The following is a 22,440-nucleotide window of genomic DNA, read 5'->3' on the forward strand; positions in this document are numbered from 1 at the left end:
TTTAAAAAAAAAAAAAAGACAAAAAGGTGCAAATAGTATTTCAGTGGTCTAGTCTTGAGAGGAAGGCTACAATTTGCCAGCCAAATAGATATTTTAGGAAGAGATCGAAAGATGTTTGTGAGAAGAGAGGAAAAAAAGATTTTCAAATGTTTGATGTCCAATTTTCAAGCAGTTTCAAATTGCATGCAGGCACACTTAAATCTTTCCCCTAATGCTCCTTTCTATTAATATCACTTTCCAAGCCTTTCAAAAAGCATTAGCATTAAAACAGCATAATGTGACACATTAAAACCTTTCTACATCAGGAACACTGTCAGGCTGCCCATGACAAACTAAATGCAGGATAATTAGACGTTTGCCAGTTTCTTTTCAATTTACGGGAGAAAACGAATGTCTGCGTATTTTAAGACTTTAGACATTCCGAAGCAAATGTACACACTCAGACCTTCTCTGTTTTATATACATTTTAAATTGAATGCATGTTCAAATATCATAGAATTTTCAGTTCTTTTCAAGTTAAGTTAAACTAACGTAGTCCATTTAGATTTAGAGTCCTGGTGCTTTTGTCCAGCTGAAATTCAGTACATCTTGGCCTTTCATCATTCTTTCGTTCTGCTGCATTAGACGTGATCCAGACAGCTGTAGCAGACGGCCACAAGTTTATAGATAGACTGTCTGTTCTGTTTTGATCATGTTACCATCTTAGTACAGGAAGAACATGTTTTAGGGCCTAAAACATCTATTCTAGATCATTTGTGGTGTTTTCACTCATTACCCAGAATCCCCCATTCACAGTACATCACCAACAGAAACATTTAAAATTGATGCATAACACCTCAGCATTAAGCTGCACGCATGAACTCAATATAAAAACGACTTTAATTGAATCCAAAAGACCCAACAGCACTTCAAATTCACTGGAACACAGTTAAACAGTTTTTTTTTACAGCGGTTATAATTGGGAACCTACTGAAGTTGAAGTCTGCTTCTGTGTTGGTAGAGCAGCCTGATTAGAGAAAGCTCCATGTTCAAACTACAGCTGGAAAAGCCTTCATTGACAATGAAAGATACAGAGATTGTGAAGTTTCCATCTTAATCTCTGCGGGCCCAGCTAATGGAACATTCTCCGAATTTCTGGGAAACTTTCTGGGAAGGTGCTCTCAAACAACAAAAGTTCTTTCAGTATGCTTTAATAGAAAGTTGATTAAAAGTTATATTTAATGTATATTTAAAAAAAAAAAAAGTTTTAGTTGCATATTCATATGTTTTTTTTGTTACTACTTGTTTCAAAATGTTCAGAGAACATTCAAAATTAATGTTCCCATAATGTTTGAAAAATTATAACCTGTAATGTTCCCTTAACATTCGCAAAACCAGGAACATAAATTGTAATACATTAAAAAATGTAGATATTTTAAATGTTCCAAAAACGTTCAGAAAGAGTGATTTTATAACTGAATGGAAGCCTCTGTTTGATGGATTTGGATTGTTGAATAATACAGTTAATCAGTGTCCAGGCCAAATCGTGCCCCTGGTCTTTGTCAGTCATGGCCTCCTAATAATCCCCATCACTTGATTGGCTCTATGACTCTCTCTCCTCTTCAGCTGTAGCTGGTTTGTGGTGAGTGCACTGCAGCCGTGGTCCTGTGGCAGCCATCACATCATCCAAGTGGATGCTGCACACTGCTGATGTTTGAGGAGAGACCCCCCTGCCACCCCAACCACCACCACATGTAGTGCTTTGAGTGTACATCAAATCACAATAAAGAGTTATATAAATGCATCATTCATTCAGTGTGCATTGTTTCGTATTTAAAAAGTGTGCATTTCACCTTTATAGTCACTCATATGTGTGAACGTCATCCTGATGGTGCTTTGTGTTTTACTTCCTGCCACGGAGTGCTTTAGATTTTTCTGACTGCCAATAAAATGTATAAAGGAGAATCTAAAACCCATCTTCACAAAGTGATTTTAATTTAACTTGTGTATCTTATCTTAAACCTGACAAGCAGAAAAATTCAGTTTCTCAGATAATTCCACAGCACCTACAATAACTTAAATTCTGCTTTTTACACTTTATTTCTTTTTTTAAGCTTATAATGTATTGAAATCAACTGAAGCACAACAATAAACCACATTCGTTCACACGTTCCTTTTCAGTCGCTTTGCTAAGAATTTTTTTTTAAACATACATGAGAGCAAATGCAAACTTGAAGAGTCTTCCGATGTGTGATGAAACACCTTAGCAACAACAGAAATCATCTTATCGTAGACGCTGTAGTCCACGGTAAAGGTTATTCATACAGAAGCCTAATACAATCACACTGCAAATGCCACAAGCCTCATGAGCTAAAAGAGCAAAGTGAACAAAGAACAACAAACTAACTCTTTGAAGTAAGTGGGAAGTTTATTTAAAGAGAATAAAACATCCCAGATGGCGAGAGGGATGACATTTACTATTAGAGAGGGAATTTAGAAGATCTCTTCATCCAATATGATTGCTGGCGCTCAGAGTCTTTAAACAGTGCTGTCTTCATACTTAATAACATCCTCTGTCTGAAAAAGTAAACATGAGTTTGAATTAAACCTGATTTAATAACTGTATTGAAGTCTATCTATCTATAATAATAATTGTTGCAGCTATTACACTGCGAAATTTACAATGGCTAAAACTTTTCAAAAGTCAATGATAAGTGTGTGTGCTCACCAGCTTTTGACAGAGTTGTGCCGGGGAGCGCTGAGAACAGCAGGATATGGCCAAGTCCAGCCATGCTTGTGTCCGCTTCTCCCCTCCCTCCCCCTGCACCTCCTTCTGTATCCTGCAGGAAATGAAGCATTGACGATGAAGAGTGTCCCACTGATCTACAACCAGCTCCTTTCCTTTCAAATGCCCTGTTGTTAAATCACATGTACTGTCTAGTCTGACTGTGACTTACAGAGTTTTGAACACGGACAGGTCCAGTTTGAAATACCTTGAGCAAGTGTCATCCAACTTGGATAGAAGTGCCTGAGTCTTTTTCAATTTACTCTCCTGTTTAAACAAAGTTGAGAGAGAGAGAAAGAAAAAAAGAAAAAGTTTGATCAGTTTGACCATTAATCCAATCCTTAATATCAAAAACGACTATGTATTTTCCTTGTCAATGTTCAAAGTCCTGCAGCTGGAGAGAAGATGAGAGTACTGTGTCGTTGTTATGACAGTTCGGGCTTGGATAGATCCCAGCGAGTACAAAGAGCACCCTGTCGTTCTAAATGAATTGAGATCTCCCAACACACTCTCAATTGGTGATTAAGCTTCATTTTTTGCGTGCTAATGATGTGCGTTCAATCTCTGGATACAGATGCAGTTGCGCCCTTCAGTTAGATGCTCTCACCAGCAACTCTTTGCATTTCGCCAATTACTGTATGTGGAAAAACAGCGAGCGAGCAGATAATTGGAGGATCTGCGAGGGAAAACTGAAAGGCTAAATTAAGCAGCCAGCGACATGCTTTAGATCAGGTTACCTGTGAGATTCTGACATTGTCAAGCAGGAGAAAGTAGTTCTCATAGAGCTCCAGTTCCAGCGTTAAAATAGGATTTCATCTAGGTTATTTTTCTCAAGCATCTTTATGCATTACTGTCTACCTCAGCTCAGTGCGATTTCAGCTTGTATTATTGGCCATCCATCAGCATAACATTTCAGCTCTGATGAGAGCTTCAAACAATACGATCCCTCTATGAAAACCAATATGAGGCTTCACAGCAAAATGAAGTCACTCAGAGAGGCATTGTGCTGTAGATGATCTAGACATGCATCGAAGAGATCGCAGCCTCTCACAATAAGTCCCCGCAGGGGTTTGAGCTATCTTACTGGCACAAAAAAAAACCCCTTGAAATCTAAAGAACGGCCTGGTTGTGTAATTTCAAAGAACCAAAAACGTGCTGCTGAGCACAGAACATGTGGTTTCAAATCTACCTGTAATGAAACAAAGATCTCCTGTCACGAACCACAGACTAGTAGATCATGTCAGTCTCAGGAGGAATAGCGTCATCTCACCTGCTCTGTTAAACACTTTGTGATGTCAGCAGACAAGCAGCAGGCCGTTACTGTGTTCTTGATTCGATCGAGAACGGTCGTCAGCACAGGGAGAGAAATGAAGGCATGATTCACTCCAGTTAGAAACAAGTATCTAGAAACACACACACATATAAACACGCTTTGGATTTCATTCTATACATTGACTTCTGGATCCATGCTATTTTGTAATTCATCTGCTGTGTCATACATCACGAGACTGTTCCTTTCTCGTGGCCTCTACTATAAATGCAAGTTCTGAGGGCAGGCCATGAGCAGATATGTTCAGCCCACCAGCAGAAGGCTGCAAGACCTCGAAGTGTTTTCAAACTGTCGTCCAGAGGTTTCTGTCTGGTGTTACTTCTATGTGTCTTTATTTAGATCTATATATCAATATTTATTACAGTGCTGAATTTCAAATCCGAATTGAATTTGAAATGTTTCTTTTCAGGTTTATACTTCACACTAAATGGGTGGATCAAGGAAAACAATTAAAAATCAATATTTTCAGGTTAGTATTTGAATTATTTGCTATGTTTTTAGTCTAATAATGAGTAGTATGCACTGCAGACAACATGCTATCTTTAGATCATAAATACTATTTCTCACACAGTTTAAACTGGTCTTTCCAGGAAAGGACCGTTCCCAACTAGCACATTTAACCAGACTTCATTCCAAAACATTTTACAAAACATTATACTAGTTATTATAGTTAAACTATAAAATAATAGTTTGTGTTTTTGTGCTTTATTAAAACAATTTTGGTGGCATTAGTTCCTTTCACACACTGTAACGCTCAAAATAATGTAATTATACAAAAACGAAGAATTTAAAGTGGTATACTCCACCACTAGAGGGTAGAGTTGGGCAGTGTTATTACTGAGGAATAAGAGTTTATATGCTTTTAAGTATCCTTTATTTTAATATTAATGAAAACTTCTGTAACTCACTTGAAAACTTCTCTCAAATTTTTGACAGCGCACCCTGTCTCACATCAATTACACTTGCATACACACAGAAGCTACAACAAATGACCTGATATTAGCGCCCCGAAACCCTGTGAAAATGTCACCTTTAATAACACAGGGCCTGAGGTAAACTCAGCAGAACACGTTCAAATTCTGTGTCGAGTGGCTCATCTAATTACAGTTTAAGATAAATTAAACATAGGCTTCTGTGCACTGCTGTCTGCCCCTCAGCAAGAGTTCATTCATTCTTGTCCACCCAGGCACACAAGTAACTTCATATGCCTCATTCAGCACAGCATGCACAGTGCATTCTGGCTACATTCTCTCTAAATGAGAAAGGCATGATCAGAGAACAGTCGATTGAAGCTGGCCATCATGGGAAAAAAATAAGTCTTTCAGTGTAATCTGTTCTAATGGTTGGGGCTCAGGAAAATGATTGTAAGTGTGCAATGCAAATTGAAATAAATCTGATCTGTTTTAACATGAAAGTAATTTGACCCTATTAGTTGTGGAAATATATAAGAAAAGTCTCCTCCACATCAACTCTATCCACATCAACCTATCTTTATCTTTTGAAAACTAAAATAGATCAATTCATTTTAGGATCAGGCGAGAAAGTGAACTCATTTTGATGCACGGTTAAGACTAGATTTCAGGTGCTTCTTGCAGCCTAAATAGATAAGTGTTTTGAAAATAGATCACAAGAGGCATTCTGAGCTCCAGTAGCTGATCATAATGCAAATGAAGCATAAATCTGAAGCTATTTTCTCATTTCTAAGCATTCAGAGAGACATTTTGATAATATCCACAAATTCAGAGCCACACTATGAATAATTCATGATTATGTGCACTTTTGCGCTTTAAGAGACTAAGATCAAAATCAAGAAGAATGCTCTCCGTTGTGTGTGGACCGGGACTATTCCCATGTATAGAGGGGTCATGGTGAATGCACAATATTCAAGTTATATTACTCAGCATCACATTAGCATTTACATCACATAATGCAAAACAGATCAAAATATGATTGCAAGGTCAACAAAACATGTGATCTTTGCACATAATAATGAAATGAGCTGCATGGCTAACAGCAGGAATCTGTTTTCCGGTTGACCTTTGCTTTTGGACACACACGGATTCCCTAACTCCAAATATTGGCTGAATATTAAATGAGCACCTGTCAATCCCATGTGGTTGAGCTTCCTCACAGAGCTTAGATGAAACAGGACTGGCTACATCTGGAAACTGACGGGGTTGCCTTTTCAAGTCATCCACGCAGACCAGGGTGTCCAGGGCAGGTTTCTTGCAGCACTTCTGGAAATCCTCAGACATGGAATGCAGTTTGGATTCACCACAGAGATCTTTCTGAAAGCTTGTTAGCTATTACGAAGAGAAAAGAGCAATTAATCAGGCTGTTCTAATGACTTTCATGGCAAAATAAATGACATCGGAGAGCTTTCAAAATTTCCATTCCATGTACTTTTTATCTTTAAAAGTTAGAATAATCACCTCCTATCATTCCCTTTTCTTGGTATTTTGATAAAACCACTTCACTTAAATAATTCAGCCTAAATGGCACAAATAATAATGATAAAAATTTAACTGAACAGGAACAGCAGTTTTGATTAAAAAAATTATGTGGTTGCTGGTATTAAGGTAAGGTACAGCCAAATTCAGAACCACTGAAAAAAAAAAAATATATATATATATATATTCGGTGAGTATTATGTCTTCCAGTAGTTGGATTGTTTTTCATCAGTTACCAAGGATAAGCACATTGTTTTTGTTTGTCATATCATCAGATATCTTCTGAGTTGGAACAAGAAATTCCACAACCAGAAGGGAAACTGGTCAAACGAATTGTCCCAAGAGAGATCTGAACCTTTGTGCTGCTCATTGTGATTTGTTGAGCACAGTATTGGGCAGCTCACCCCCTCCTCTGACCGCTCTCCTCACCTCTTCAATCATACACTCAGGTTGGGGCTTTAAACAGCATTTTTCAAGCCCAGAGTGGAAACGGCTGGACAGGGCTGATGCATCTTCAAAGGACAGTCCGAGGAGATTTCCATAATATGCAGACAACCTACAAACATGACATAATTTACATATGTAAGGCAACGTAAGTGCATAGTATGTATTTTATACATTTCATGTTGGCCCATAGGAAACTAAACAGTTAACTATTTGAAACTTAACTATATACAGTTTAAAGATCTTGTTCTAATCTTACTCTTCTCCTTCTTAGTCTTTGTAATTCATGTCTACACACAGGCTTCCTAGTTCTTCCTAGTTCCATCCCCGAAGTCTCTTGTTCATTTTGCGCAGTTTTACAATTAGAATATAAATGGGTTGGAATCAAATTTTTGGTTACACTTTATTTTACAGTGTCAGTGTCCTTGCACGTGACATGTACTTACTGTAATAATTAAAGTAAATAATGCATGATTGCATGCAACAACCCAGACCAAACTCTTAACCCATTGAAAGTAATTGATATTACTCAGTACAATTACACAGAAATATGTATATTTACACTGTAACAATTGCACCTTAAAATAAAGTGACCAATTATTTCAATCAAAATTCAATTTATGCAGTATATCAAAGCTTTAACCTGTAGACTGCGGAATTGACAACCCGGGCTCTACAGGATTCTTTAGAAAATATACAAATAAAGATATATGAATATCGATGTGTATGAAAAAATAACAACAGTACTAGTTAGAAACAGCATGAGGATGAGTAGATGATAACAGAATTTCGATTTTTGCTAAACTGTTCCTATGATGGTGTGATGAATCTCTGCGAGTCATGGCATATTTACCCATATTTGAAGGATTTCAGATTTACTTGGTTGTTGCAAACACTGGAGAGAAACCTCAGAAAAATGTTAGAGCTTCGCATCTGGAGTCTCTGTAAACAGACAGGATTTGTAAAGATATTATACTAATAAATTCACATCCACCAACTCCACTGATCATAATAATCATCATAATTTGGATCATTATTAGGGTTTCGCCCTACATAAATGAAACTGAATCGAACTGATTTGAAAGATATCATTATATGAATCACCCTTCTCCTCAAAATCATTTCATTCCATTTCATATTTCTGCTCTCTTTTTTTTTTCAAATTGCTAGACAAAACTAGACAAAATGCATGCTTCCCCCACAGCAACTGAAATAAAGCAATTTAATTAGTAGCTTTTTAAAGCAGTGTGGGCAGCAGACGATCAGTAGATGTGAGTCTGCCATCAAAGGTTTTGTTTTGAGAATAATATCTTGGAATCCTGTTTGTTCCTCACAATAGACCGCGCAAGAGCCTTCAGGCAAACTGATGCCAAAAGCAGACACACAATACACAATGATGATTATTAGTCCCATTACAGTCTGGAAAAGCACCCTTTAGCTTCTATATGTCAGCATATGGTACTTATGCACTTTTCAGACAATACATATAAGAATAGAAACAAAGAGGGGAACAATAACACTTCTACAGGAAATGTGTGCAATATCCCATTATCCAAAATACAAGCAGACTGTCTATCTCTTAATGACTTGACTCATTTTTTAGGGGGTCTGAGGTAAAAGACAGGTGACAGTCTGTCTCCCTTATAACAGTGACTTATATAGTGCTAATTTACCAGACAATGCATTTTTCATGTTTGAGCCATTTCTGGACACCAAAACAAATATCTATAATTAGATTTTTTTTCGATCCAGCATTCGTTCTCATTTCAGTGCCGGCTACTTCAGCTGTGACATCTAATAATAACAGTCCTGTAAGATGTCTTACCTGAACAACAGCTATTATAGATGGAATGTATTGCATGTATTTTGACTTGGAACTGAACATTGCTGGGGAAAATAAGAATAAATGACATTTCTGACTATGTAGAAAAAGTAGTTTTTAAGTCAACAGAGCAATCAGGGCCTATTCTTGGAAGTGCATTATTTTTTATTATTCATCAGCTTCAATTAGACAGCTTAAAAATTGTGTATTTTGGTTTAATGAATGCATTCCTGCTGAAAAAAATAATAATAATAATAATAATTAGTCTTCATGTTAGTTCTGTTATAGTTATAAGTTACTGTGTATATATTAGGCATACTTAGACATTCCTATGTCACTTAATTTGTCAGTATACATTTAAAATACATTAGCCTTGCACTTTACATACAAATAGCTAGCATCATTAATGAGATCATGTACAACAAGCCTGGTGGGTAAATCAGCATCTTACACTAAAGACCAGCTTCAAAATACATTTATACCGGCTGATAGCCTAAAGTATTCTGATCAACAATCCAGAGTCACAGGCTGACAAGAGTTTAATATGTTTTCTTTAATATAGTTTGTTTTATATTTGAGAGAGATTTTAAAAAAAATGTAACAGAAGAGAAACAATTAGGTGGTCCCACTTTATATTAAGTGGCCTTAACTACTATGCACTTACATTTTAATTAATAATTTAGTACAATGTACTTATTGTGTACATACATGTTTTTACATTGTACTTATATTTAAAAAAACGACATGTAATTACATCTGTATTTAATTTCTGTAATTACATTTATAGTTACACTGTTGACCCATACTTTACACCTTAACCCACCCTTAAACTTACCCATACCACCAAACCTCTCCCTAACCTTACCCCTATCCCACCTCAATAGCAGCAAAAGTGTTTTACAATACAATATGAACACAGTAAGTACATTGTACTTATTTTTTTATGTAAGTACATAGTAGTTAAGGCCACCTAATATAAAGTGAGACCAATTAGGTCTATATTGAGCCATTAGAATCTGAACTAATTACATTTATTGTTGATGCCCCCAGTCATCCTAAACGTATTCTCTCTGTGCCTTGGCAAGGCGGAAGGAAATGAAACTGCGACAGGCATAGTATGGTATATTAATTTAATTTGTTATTTTAAATGGGCTGGTTCTAGGATTTCAGGCTCCCGATATAAGCATGAGCTAATGCTGTGTATTTTGTTTCACATGTGGTTTGTTTATTTATTTAGAGACTTATTTCTTGCATAAGTATAAGAGGTTGCAAGTTTAAATCTTAATCACAGTTATAAATGTAAATCACAGATGACAGTTTTTAGGGGGTCTGAGGTAAAAGACAGGTGTCAGTCTGTCTTCCTTATATAACAGCGACTTATGTAGTGCTAATAAACCAGAAAATGCATTTTCATGTCTGAGCCATTTCTGGACACCCCAGCAAATTTCTATAATTAGCTGTTTTTCGACCAGCATTCGTTGTCATTTCAGTGTCGGCTACTTCAGCTGTGACATCTAATAATAACAGTCCTGTAAGATGTCTTACCTGAACAACAGCTATTATAGATGGAATGTATTGCAGCGTCTTACTGTGTGTGCGCATGTGATTGCAAAAGACAAAGTAATCAAATATAACAGATTTGGAGTAGGCCATAATCACCATTCAGTTCGTTCACCCAACATCACCCAGCTCACTAAGATCATGCCATCCCAGGGTTTCCAATAAATGTAATAAGAAAAGTGTGGTTAACTCTACCTCATGAAGGAAACAAGTGGTTTTGACAGCAGGGCGGCAACATCTCTCTGCCATTCTCACATGGTTCTGAGTAGCATTTAGAACAAAGCCTGCTGGGATGTTTCTGTGCCTCCGGGCAAACTCATACACATACCTGAGGGAGAGAAAATAATGACTTATGACATCAACATGGTAAATCAAAGCCCTCAGACATGAGTCACAGATGTCACAGGATATTCTGTTCCTCTGTTAGTAACTACTGGAGTTGAGGATGCAAATGCAGGCTTTATTCAAAGAGTGTTGAGTAAACCACAAAACAGGCAAAGGGTCAGGGCAGGCAGCAAAACAATCAAAAACCAGAAACAGTCCATAGTCAAAAACAAGGCAAGGCATGGCAACAAGAAACATGGAAACCCAGGAACAAGGATGAATCGACTACACTGAGTTAGCTTCATTATGCAGATCTTTTTTGAGAAGTAAGGTAAGAAAAGAAGTGAGACACCAGGTTCGGCAATTTGTGTGGATGTTTGTCAAAACAAAATTACTGATGGCAGACTCACATCTGCTGTTCATGAAGCTTAAATCAGCTTTAAAACATTTTTTAACAAAGATTACTGGATTTACAATTATGTTCACAAAATAAAATAGTATTTCTACTTCAAAATGTCATGATTAATTCAATGTATCTGCCATTTTTTTGTGATTACTTCAGTGTTTTGAACTCTTAAATGTACCTAAACCTGTCAAATGGGGCTGTAGGGACACACATTTTGTTCATTTTGTTAAACTCAACTGAAACAGCTTTTGATGTAAAGTTATTAACTATACAGAAATCTGCTTCACTGAATCAACAACAGGCACTTATCTCCTCTACAAATTCAACCACAATCAGATGAGACTATAACAGCCAAAAAAGCAATTAACACTTTGAAAGAAGTGACCATTTTTTATTTTTTATTTTTTTTTATTTACTTAATTTGTTTCAGGACGAAGGCCTTCTGCATGCCATTAAAGTCCAAAGAAAATATTGTATTATTACTTAAATTGACTTTGAACAGAAGATCTGACCAAGAGGCCTCCCCTGAGGCAAACCAGCCCAACAAGCAATTATCACTTCCACCTGCCTATTAAGCCCAAATGTCTTTTCATAGGCAAAAAGGAGATGAGATTTCCCAAAGCATTTTCAACAAATAAGGTGATATTGTTTCTAGTTCCATGGATAAATTACACATGGTCAAATGGTATTTAACTCCCAGTAGAGCAATGGAGAAAGAAGACACATAACATACTGACATTATTTAAAACTACGCTGTAGGTTATTACAGCTCACAGATATCCAAGACGCACTAAAAGCACCACCAGAATTTGAAGGTTTATGAATTCCTCTGGCTCCAATTTGGTACCGATGTATGGAAACTTCCTTGTGTAAACTTACAGCTCTCAGGTAGCAAACATCAAACATTTGCTTTAGGTTTTGCTTCATGTTATATGCTTTATGTTAATGCTTTCAGACCCATTGTAAAACTATTCCACACATTTTAAAAAATGTGTAGCCTACCCCAAGGTATTTTACATATCCCTTATTACACGTTACATGTACTATTTGTAGTAATAAAAATAAAACATGCATAATTACATGCAATTAACCATAACCCAAACCCAAACCCTTGAAATACATAGTACATGTTAATTAATTTGTATACAATTACACTATAACAAGGACACCTTTAAATAAAGTGTAACCAATATGCTAAAGAAATGCTTAACTTAATCTAAGATAACTCTATATGAATCCTGAAAAGTGTTTGATATCCAAAATGGTGCCCTTCAGAGTAAAATGATGAAGAAAAACATCTATGAAAGTCATCAAGACTATCGGCTCACAAATGACTGGCATACAATAGGTTGTCAAGATAAACAATTTGCATTCATAGATATTTGTATTTATATATAATAAAAAAGGAAAAACTGGTCTCAGAATTTCCTTTCACTAACTTTTTGTTGAAAAGCAATACAGCAGAGGAACAATAAGAAAGCTTCGGGTTCTTGATGCAATGCGTTTCAGTCTCTAGAGCACGAGAGAGTTTTCAGAACAGAGAGATGTAATCATAATTCATTAGAATGACATAGGAAATAAGTTTCTTTCTCTAATCATGCTATAACAGTTTTGAAAAAACTAGGGGTGCTCTGATCACGATCGGCCGATCGTTAATGTGCATCTCGTCAGTAAAGCCGGTTCTCTAATCAGCGGTTAATTCCATCACGTGCGTGATTTCACATAGAGCAGCTGTTACTACACAGAGCCGTTGTTAACTGAGAAGATGCGTCAAAAAACGCTGAAAATTAACGTGATTTGCGCATCTTCTCTATTAACAACGGCTCTGTGTATTAACAGCTACTCTATGTGAAATCACGCACCTGATGGAATTAACCGCTGATTAGAAAACCGGCTTTACTGATGAGATGCGCACAATGATCGGCCGATCGTGATCGGAGCACCCCTAGAAAAAACCATGACCATTTAGACAATTTAAATAGCCAGTGATTTTTTTCTGAATTCATTTTATTGGGATACTTCATACTAATGAATGTATTTGGAAGGAAATGCTAAATTTGCAGATCCAATTTGCACAAGAGGCTTTTCAATAACTATGACTTAGAACATGTATACTGTGTTTTTTCCTTAGGGAATATATTTTAATATACTCTTTTTTAGCTACAATTTCTACAAAGTTATACCAAAAAGGCTGAATAGAGCCTTTCTGAAGACTTAGCGATTTAGGTAGTAGCAATGTTTTTTATCCTAAAGAGAATGAGAAATGAAAGCGACCAGCAGGAGAACAAGAATGTTACATTAATTTCTTCTGTTTTTATTTCCTATAATGAGCCCGAAGCATCATGGACTTGATAAGTGGGACAAATCTCACCTGACAGTGAAGTTCTTCTCGTCTTTAGTGTACTCGGTGCAGATCTCTTCATTTGTGGGCTCTGTTAGGGATGCCAGCTCATCTGCAGTGTACCGTAGTGAGGCCAGGCAAAGTTTCCTCTCTTGCCCCTGAAGTGTGCAGCACTGCTCGATGCCTGGATGTTTAGGGAATGGAGAGTCCTTTCCGCATGACTTTTCAGAGATCTCTGTAGCCTGGGAAAAAAGGTTACTATGTAAATGGAAAGCAAGCACACAACACAGTAAAGTACTGACAAAATGAAAAATGTTGTCTATATGTGTAAAATGAAATGTGTTTAATTACAAATCAATATATCATTGTTTCTCTGGTGTAGGCCTGATTGTAATATTTTATTTATTTTCCATTTAATAGTTTAATTTTGCATGGCTTCATGTTCCTTTAATGGCACTGAGACAATCAGATACATCAGAAATGGCAGTGAATCACATCATATGTGCAGTGAAGCTTAAGCCTGCAGTGTTTGAAGCCCATTGAAACTGTCCTTGTGTTTAGAATTGCAAAGGCAATGTGAGCAATCAGCAAGCTGAAGCAGATGAGAACATTCTGCTGAAGTAATTATTTTTTAATGACATGAACGATACAATAAACGGAGCAGCGAGTAACTATGTACCCACATCAACTAACATGCACTGTAATTACTTTGCACTGAAGTGTGCAGAGGATTGGGCCGGGAACTGACAATGGAAACGTTTCCGGAATTGAGCAGGAATTGCCTCCGGCCAGGATACATGTTATTATCCCCATGCACATATTAAAGGAGAGTTGAATTTGTAATAATTACATGAGATTCTTTCTTTGAGTAAAGCCTGCATCTAAGCAACAGTATACTACAGAAATTCATTCTCTAAGCCACTTATCCTCTGTAAGGGTCTTGGGTGTGCGTACTGTGTATCCCATCATATTAGTGTTTAATGTATACATTGCCTGTTGTATCTGGCACCAAAAAATTAGCAGCAGATTGTGCAAGTTTGAGGTGGGGCTTCTATAGATCGGATTTGTTGGTCCCATAGAGGCCATGGGAATGCCTTGAACTCTTTGTCATATTCTTCAAACACACCTGAACAATTCCATCTGAACAAGTGTGGTATTATCTTGCTGAAAGAGACCACTGCCATCAGTGAACAATGCTACCATGATGGGGTATATGTGATCTGCAACAGTCTGTAGGTGGTATGTTTTAAAGTAACATCCACACAAATTAAAGGACCCAAGTTTTCCCAGCAGAACATTACCCAGAGCATAACTGCCTTGTCTACCTGATCTAAAAGAAAATGTGATTCATCAGTCTTCCATTGATCCATGGTCATTTTCAGTGTTAGACAAGGGTCATCATGGGCACATTGCACCAAATTTATTGGTTGTAACCACCATTTAAATTTGTACACACACACACACACACACGTTTGTTTTTGTAAAAAAAGTGGGGACATCCAATAGGTTTAATGGTTTTTATACTGTAGAAACTGTATATTCTATCGCTCTTCACCAACCCTACCCCTAACCCTAACAGGAAACTTTGTGTGTTTTTACTTTCTCAAAAAAAAAAAAAAAAAAAATAAAAAAAAAAACTCATTCTGTATGATTTATAAGCATTTTGAAAAATGGGGACATGGGTTATGTCCTCATAAGTCACCCTCTCTTTGTAATACATGCGTCATACCCATGTCATTATACATCTTGTAAACATCATTATACATCTTGAGTTGTGTCCTGATATGTCACAAAAACAAGAGCACACACACACACACACACACACACACAAATTCATATATTCTCACCTTTGTAGATGATAGTTTCCAGGTTCACCATTTCAAGAAAGTGGCATTTTGCCACTTAGGATATTGAAGATAAAGGACAATAATCAATAAGGACAAGCAGGGAGCAATTAGACCGGGAAATGAGGCAGATTTAAACTCACGTAACTCCCATAAGTACCACAACTCAAGATGTCAGAGCAATTGCTTGCAACTGTGATACGGCTCAGATTTAAACATGCTTTCATACCAGCTAGAATTTTAGATTTCTCCAAAAACAGATTATTTCTTCTTCATTGACAGCCACTGCAATGGCCTGGCTAACAATTCACTGATGTACTTACAGAATGAAAAGAATCTTGATGACAGGAACCCATGAAAATGTAATGAAATGAGCTGAGCTATAGCTGATGATGAAAACCGAATCTGAGAGATTTTGCAAGATGAGCTTTATACAGTCAGGCAAAATAAACAGCATAAAGTATCAATGAGAAGACCATCAAGGGTGAAAGACTTGAGACAAGATAGGCTGCTGTGTGAGTTAGGGATGTAATTAAGTTAACTTTCTCCTGAACATTCAAAGTAAAAGGGGCATGAGTTTATTTAAGGTATGTTGTGCTAAATTTAGCATGTGATTCTGCTCCAGTTCTGCTTTAAGTTCAAGTCTTCGAAAACACAGAAATAACAGACACAATACAAAGTGTACAGGTGCATCTCAATAAATTAGAATGCTGTGGAAACGTTTAAGTAATGAAATTCAAACTTGTGTATTAAATAAATTCAGTGCACACAGTGCAACTGAAAAAGTTTAAGTCTTTGGTTCTTTTAACTTTTAAGAGTTCATCTTCCTGTCATCTACTTCATCTGTGTGCATTGAATTTATTTAACACACGAGTTTCACAATTTTAGTTGAATTACTGAAATGAACTTTTCCACAACATTCTAATTAACTGAGATGCACCTGTATATCCTAAATTTAGCTATGGCGGCTTTTAGTGTCTTAATGGTTTTAGCTATCATTTATTGACTGTGCGGCACCTTGGTCAGCACATGTTGCTTTTAAAGTGCTATATAAATAAACTTGACCTTTAGATTTAAAAACCACTTGCATGCATTTAACATGGGCTTCTCACACATTTAATTATAACATACGGCCATTTTAATTATTGGGTTATCTCGTTTAATTTCTCACATGGGTTAGCAACTAATCCTGGACATTCCGGTTTCAAGACGTCATACTGTCCACCATTCAGTTAAAATACTTTTGCATATTTTTGCATTTTCATTTTTCATTGATTGGGCAAACAGAGCTTTCCACCTGCTTTATTAATTGTGTGTCCATCTGAGCATGTCATCCACTTTGTCTGATTTAAGTCTCCTGATGCATGCAAAAGCAAAGGCAAATAGCTGCAGTTAACATGTTTCCTGTCACTATTTCATGCCTTTCAGACTTAAAAATAAATAAAAAATAAATATAAAATCTGTCACTAGTAAAACATCTACTGTAATATAATGAAATAATTGTAATTTATGTAGCTTAAAATAAATATTTTGTCAGGATACACAATTATTTTTGCTAGTTTTTTGTTTAGTTTTTTTGTCAGTGGGGAAAAATGCTTTTACAGCGTGTACCAGCATAAATTAAATGATTCCTCAGCCCCTGGTTAGTTTCACGATGTTTCACTTGACATAGTTTCTGTCATCCTTTCATTCGTTTATTCAGTTCACCTGTATTTGTTTATTATCTGATTAGTTCCCTCATTTAGTTCTTGTATAAGTTCTCCCTGTTCTTTTCCGTTCTTGTCCAGTATTAGTGTTTGTTGTTGTTTTGCTGTGGGCTCCTGTTGCCTTCATGGATTTTCATCTTCTTGGATTCAATTAAACTTTTGTGTAGATGACCTTTGTCTTTGTGTGTCTTTCCTCTACATGAAGCTGACACAGTTAGCAATGCTTTTTTCTCTCCAGCAGGTTTTCATTAAAAGCTGTGCTAACCCTTGTCTACAATCACAAACATTTAATTTAAATGGGATGTAAACCCAGGGTTAATAAAATGATTTTAAGTTGAGAACTGTGTGAAAATCTTTAGAGTTTTATCTCTATAAGCTAATGGATTTGTATTTGAAACAATGGGATTCATTCGGATGAGTTCGACTTGTTGCTTAATTCTTTTCAGCCACAAAACATGTTTTCATCATAGAGGACAACCACTTACTCCTTTATCATAGCAGTCAGGACTTGCATCATCTTTGCAGCATTGTTCTGCAAGCTTACTCATTTCATCTGCCACACAACTGACCTCCTGGAATGTGCCGTTCGGGAACTTTTGACTGTAGAGGACAGTGACCCTGCGGGAGGATTAAAGGTGAAAAGAAGTTATGCAAGCATGCTCAGAGAAACTCAACTAATTGCATCAAACAACACAGGGATAGTGTATGTTAAAAAAAAGAAAAAAAAAAAAAGAAAAAAAAAGTGCACAATGATATGGAATTAAACTGAAATTGAAAACCTTTTGAAACTAACTTTAATAAACTTCATCTTGAGATCCAAATATTTTGCACATGTAAAGAAGCAGTGCATTTATATCCATGAACTGTGTTTGAGACTTAGAACTGTGTTAATCCTCCAAGAAAAGAAATTACATTTAAACTTACATTTCTTTGAACTTTTCGATTCCAATGGCTTTGAGCTCTTGGCAAACATTTTCTTTGGCATAGTTCTTGCCTGCAGAGATATCAATATTATAAAGAATAACTGCATTAATCAACATAGCTGAATCTTTCTATTGATTTTTCTTTCATAGAACATTTATTCATTTTTCTCAACCTGTCTTTAACAAAATTTATATTACTATTGTGTTTTACTTTGACACTATTAACAAAAATCCTCAGTGAAAGATTCTACATTAAACAAACAAAATAAATGGCTTACTCCTTCCTTTTTTCAATGTGTAAATAAAGCCTGTAAAATACCATTACATTTAACAAAGTCTGTTCTTCCTACCTTTGTCAGCCAGCAAAGTTGGTAATATTAAAACTGAAATTAAAATGAGAACTGTGTTCCTCATATTTTACCACAGGTGTTTTACCAAATGTGAGTTCAAATTAGAAACTGCTTCTGTATTGCAGTTTTAAAAGAAACAAAAGTGTGCATAGTCAAAAATTAACTTCAGCAGAAAACAGTCAGTTATGTAAATGTTTAAATGCAAACAAGACTCTGGCTTTCACTTAAACCCCATGACATGGATTGACAGCTGGTCACTAAAACTACAACTGTTTTGACAGGAGTGATGCAAACTTACAACGAACGGCTTTGTGAACATTTTAAAGGTTATACTCAGAACCTCACATCTGGTTATTAAAGTTTATCTAAAAATATTCCAGATATGACTTCAGATTTGAGCCTGGCATTAAGAAGTAGGCTCAAAAGCTCCTAGAAAAAAAATGATTTTTATTAGAGTTCACTTTGATATGTGAAGAAAGCCTTTTGTTCTTCACACAGGAAAGGTTAGCAGATATCAAAAGATGCTCTGATATTCTGTTCCAGCTGAAAGTGCACTTCACAGTTGCAGTGGACTCAGCATATTAGGTTAGCAATTTATGTTGATCTTTAATTAATTACCACACTATATCAGATTCAAGAAATGCAAAATGTATTCATAGTACATAACCATATAAAATATACCATAAATGAAATAAAAAAACTAAAGAAAATCTGTAGAATATTCAAGACTCCGACCTTTAGTGGATGGTAATGTCGCAATCAACTGATTGACCGATGGCTCATTATTGCCATTGTTGAACTGAGTAAAATCCTTTGCTGAGATCAACAATGGCAATAATGATCTAGCATAAGAAATACACAGCATGTTAGTTACAGAATATACCAAATATATTATAAAAAAGCAATTTGAAACTAAATGTGAAACAAACCTTGAATAACAGTGTATCTGCCCTATAATTTCTACAAAGAGCTGTAAAATATATGACCTGTTGAGGAACATTTTCAGGTCACCTGGAAGAGCAAATATACAGTTCACAGTTATAAGTGTGGTATTGAAGAGGAGAAGCTTAAACAAATACATAATTAAGCAAAAAATACAAATTAAATTAAAGATGAAAGATTTCAATGTCAATGCAATTTATCAGAATGAAAAAGAGAATACATCATTCTTCATCTGGTAGGATAAAACAGGTTAATTTGTCCAGTTTTCTTAATTTAGGGTTTTGCTGCCCAAGGCTTGATAGAAACATAATAAATGCTGAGGAATGATCAGTATGCTCAGTTCTAAATCCCAAAATTGAACAATTGTATATACAATATTCATAATTCATGATTTTCAGTTTTCAAAAAAGAAAGTTTTTTTTTCGACAAGACCCACGTTTATTCTGAGGTCAATTGGATAATTTTATTTAGCATCTTTTGCAGATGTTTCACCTTCATGATTCTTCTTCACACCTACCCAATACATTTCAAATTTCATCTTTCTCAAATAGAATGATCCCTTTGGCAGACCATTTCAATTTTACTCAAATGACCCCAAATACCGACGTGCTGCTTACTGTTGAAGATCCATTTCTTAGTAACTATGGCTTCAGAGATTATAGGCTGCACCATGGACAGAGTTGAATCAATAGTATTGATCAACAGCTCCCATTCCAGACCTGTTATGGTCCAATAATCCAAAAGGTAGAGGTACATTATTAGTTCATTTTGTTTTCAGCCGTATGTTATAAAATCAGATTCTTTTGTCACACGCCGTTCACATTCTCAAAATAAAACACAATAGATGTTTCAGTCAAAACAATCAATGAAATCTGCTTTGGCTGAGAGTCTGTTCTACTTTTGAATCACTGGTCATTACTACACTGTAGCTTCCACCATTTTCCAGACTTTAATAGGCCAATGGAGTTTTAGATTCACAATACAGGTAGACCGCATTGATTTTAGGTGTCTGGTATAGTGCAAGGCCAGCTCCGTTCTTCTCATCAGTCTTAAAGAGCACCTCAGAACTGAGCACAACTGACTGATACGGTACAGACTACTGTTTACAGAGTTCCTGAGGTCATGGTCATATGGAGTTCAGTGCCAGATAGTGATAGATGATCAGTACTACTTTGGTCTGGTGAATATCTATGATCTAACACAAACAGTCGTCTGTATAAATAGAGAAAAACAAATCATTTCACCAGGCACTTTTGTTTTGAATCATTGGTTCAGATCACGTATGCATTGCAGTACATCACATTATTCCAAACGGTCCGATTGAATTTCAAAGGTCTTCTGTCACTGCATTCACGTCATACTGCACAATATTGTCTAAATACTAAATTCTCTCATGGCCTTCTGATAACTATATGGCATTCACTAGTCAATAGTGAATGAGCGAATGACTCCGAGGTTCTGAACATAGTAATTTCATGAGTACCCAAAGTGCTACAAACAGCTACAAACAAAACAAATATAATACTAAATTATGTAGCAGCACGAAAACACTAATCATCTCAATCTATATAGGCAATTTTAAAAAGACGTGTTTTCAACAACTTCTTAAAACTGTCTAATGTGGGAGCATTTCTAACAGTAACAGGAAGTGCATTGAATAACCTAGGTGAGGCAACAGAGAAAGATCTCTCCCTGGTGGATTTTAATCTACGAGGCTGCCTAAGAGTAAAAGAATCAGCAGAAGTTAATGAGCAGGGACAGATATAAAAAGGAGCTATTCCACGCACAGCTTTTTAAGTAAAAAAAAAAGTGAGAAGCCAGTGCTATAAAGGATGTCTGTGATATGCTGACAAGATGGAGTATAAGTAAGAACATATGCTTCTGAATTCTTGATATACTGTAATGTAGCCATTTGATACAATTAGCAGATAGACCAACAAATAATGCAATACATTTATCAATCCTGGAAGTAACAATTGTGTGAATAAGCCTTGCAGCATCAGGCAGTGTGCGAGGAAAGGTCTAATTCAGGCAATGTTTCTAAGGTGATGGAATGCAGATTTTGTGTGAATCTAATGTCAGATGGGCATAGAAAAATCACACTAAGGAAACGATCATGAGTTGGTGGAACTATGGTATTACAGTATTGTCCATAATTAAAACTGTTACCTGTATAAATAGCCTCTGGTGTGGCAATGAGGAAAAATACTCTGTTTCTGAACCGTTCAATTTTAAAAAATGATGGGTCATCCATATTTTTATTTCCTGCACACTATCAGAAATAATTTTGAAGTAACATTGATATAGGTCTTAGAGCTGATATAGATCTGAGTATCATTAACATAAAAGTGGTTCTCCCAAGTCATAGTTCCTAACAGATCCCTGAGGAACACCATGACAGATCTGTCCAAGGTCCGATTTGTTGTTTCCCAACACAACAAACTGGGAACAATCAGTAAGGTAGGATTTCAACATACTATTGAAAATTTGAATATCAGAGAAATTTGTTATTTGATGCATCTAACTTATCACATCCAGGCTTTTTAAGGAAAAGTGTAGTAGCTGCAACCTTAAGGGCTTCTGGAACAATACCATTAGTAGGGAGGTGTTAACAATGAATGAGGGGACTTAAGACACTCGTTATGAACTATTGTTGGGATATATCCCTATAGGGTCAAGAGTAGTTGTGTTCATCACCATCACTAATTTCAAAATGAAATCAATAGTAGCTGTAACTGTAAATTAATAATAACTACATATTAATTTGGTAGAAAGTAAAAATTTTCTACGAGGAATAAAAAATGCCAATTTATGAGAGAATTGATACAAATTTAGTGACATAGGATTTACCCTGCTCATTTCAGGTTGGCACTAGACCAAATATTGCATTTTAATCATTATCTCAGGTAATTTGTCACAGTTAAATAAACATTTAAATAGATTAAATATTGCTATATCAAATATTTGCTGCTGACAATTTTTTTCACCCATAATAACATTTGGTAGAACTTGAGGGTGAATAAACTATGACTGAATTTTCTTTATTTTTGTTTTTGGCAACCTAACTCTTTAGTCAATGATTTGATTAAACGATGTTTATAGATTGCTAGACGTATTTATTACATTTTGTATCCAACCTGCTGGGTTTATCACTAGTCCAACTATAATCATAAATGAAGCAATCAAGCTAGAATAGACCTTAGTCAGGTTAAATAACGGCATGTCAATATTACT

General features: G+C 35.9%; 1 protein-coding gene across 2 annotated transcripts; it reads right to left on the reverse strand.

The window, feature by feature from the left end:
• Positions 1–2,388: 2,388 nt before the first annotated feature.
• LOC127999764 (vitamin D-binding protein) lies at positions 2,389–18,430 on the reverse strand. 2 transcript variants are annotated; one of them, XM_052592210.1, is made up of 12 exons: positions 18,265–18,430; positions 17,916–17,985; positions 17,477–17,609; positions 13,472–13,683; positions 10,566–10,698; positions 7,842–7,930; positions 6,974–7,100; positions 6,195–6,397; positions 4,035–4,167; positions 2,973–3,031; positions 2,708–2,819; positions 2,389–2,556 (listed from the first exon to the last, which is right to left on the reverse strand). In XM_052592210.1, exons 1-12 carry the CDS (start codon positions 18,326–18,328, stop codon positions 2,518–2,520), a joined length of 1,374 nt encoding a protein of 457 aa, XP_052448170.1. In that variant the 5' UTR covers positions 18,329–18,430; the 3' UTR covers positions 2,389–2,517. The 2 variants fall into 2 exon arrangements, with proteins under 2 accessions (XP_052448170.1, XP_052448169.1); XM_052592209.1 differs by having other exon boundaries at positions 2,937–3,031.
• Between the last annotated feature and the right edge of the window lie 4,010 nt (positions 18,431–22,440).

This window comes from Carassius gibelio, chromosome A5, assembly GCF_023724105.1.
Source record: "Carassius gibelio isolate Cgi1373 ecotype wild population from Czech Republic chromosome A5, carGib1.2-hapl.c, whole genome shotgun sequence".
In the NCBI taxonomy this organism is placed as follows: Eukaryota; Metazoa; Chordata; class Actinopteri; order Cypriniformes; family Cyprinidae; genus Carassius; species Carassius gibelio.

Bases quoted from the DNA above. Each gene is read 5' to 3' on its own strand.
- LOC127999764 (XM_052592209.1), bottom strand. From the start codon at position 18,328: ATGAGGAACACAGTTCTCATTTTAATTTCAGTTTTAATATTACCAACT. The intron at 17,986-18,264 runs GTAGGAAGAACA...ATATCTCTGCAG, and splicing joins AACTTTGCTGGCTGACAAAG to GCAAGAACTATGCCAAAGAA. The intron at 3,032-4,034 runs GTGAGATGACGC...TTGTTTAAACAG, and splicing joins CAAAGTGTTTAACAGAGCAG to GAGAGTAAATTGAAAAAGAC.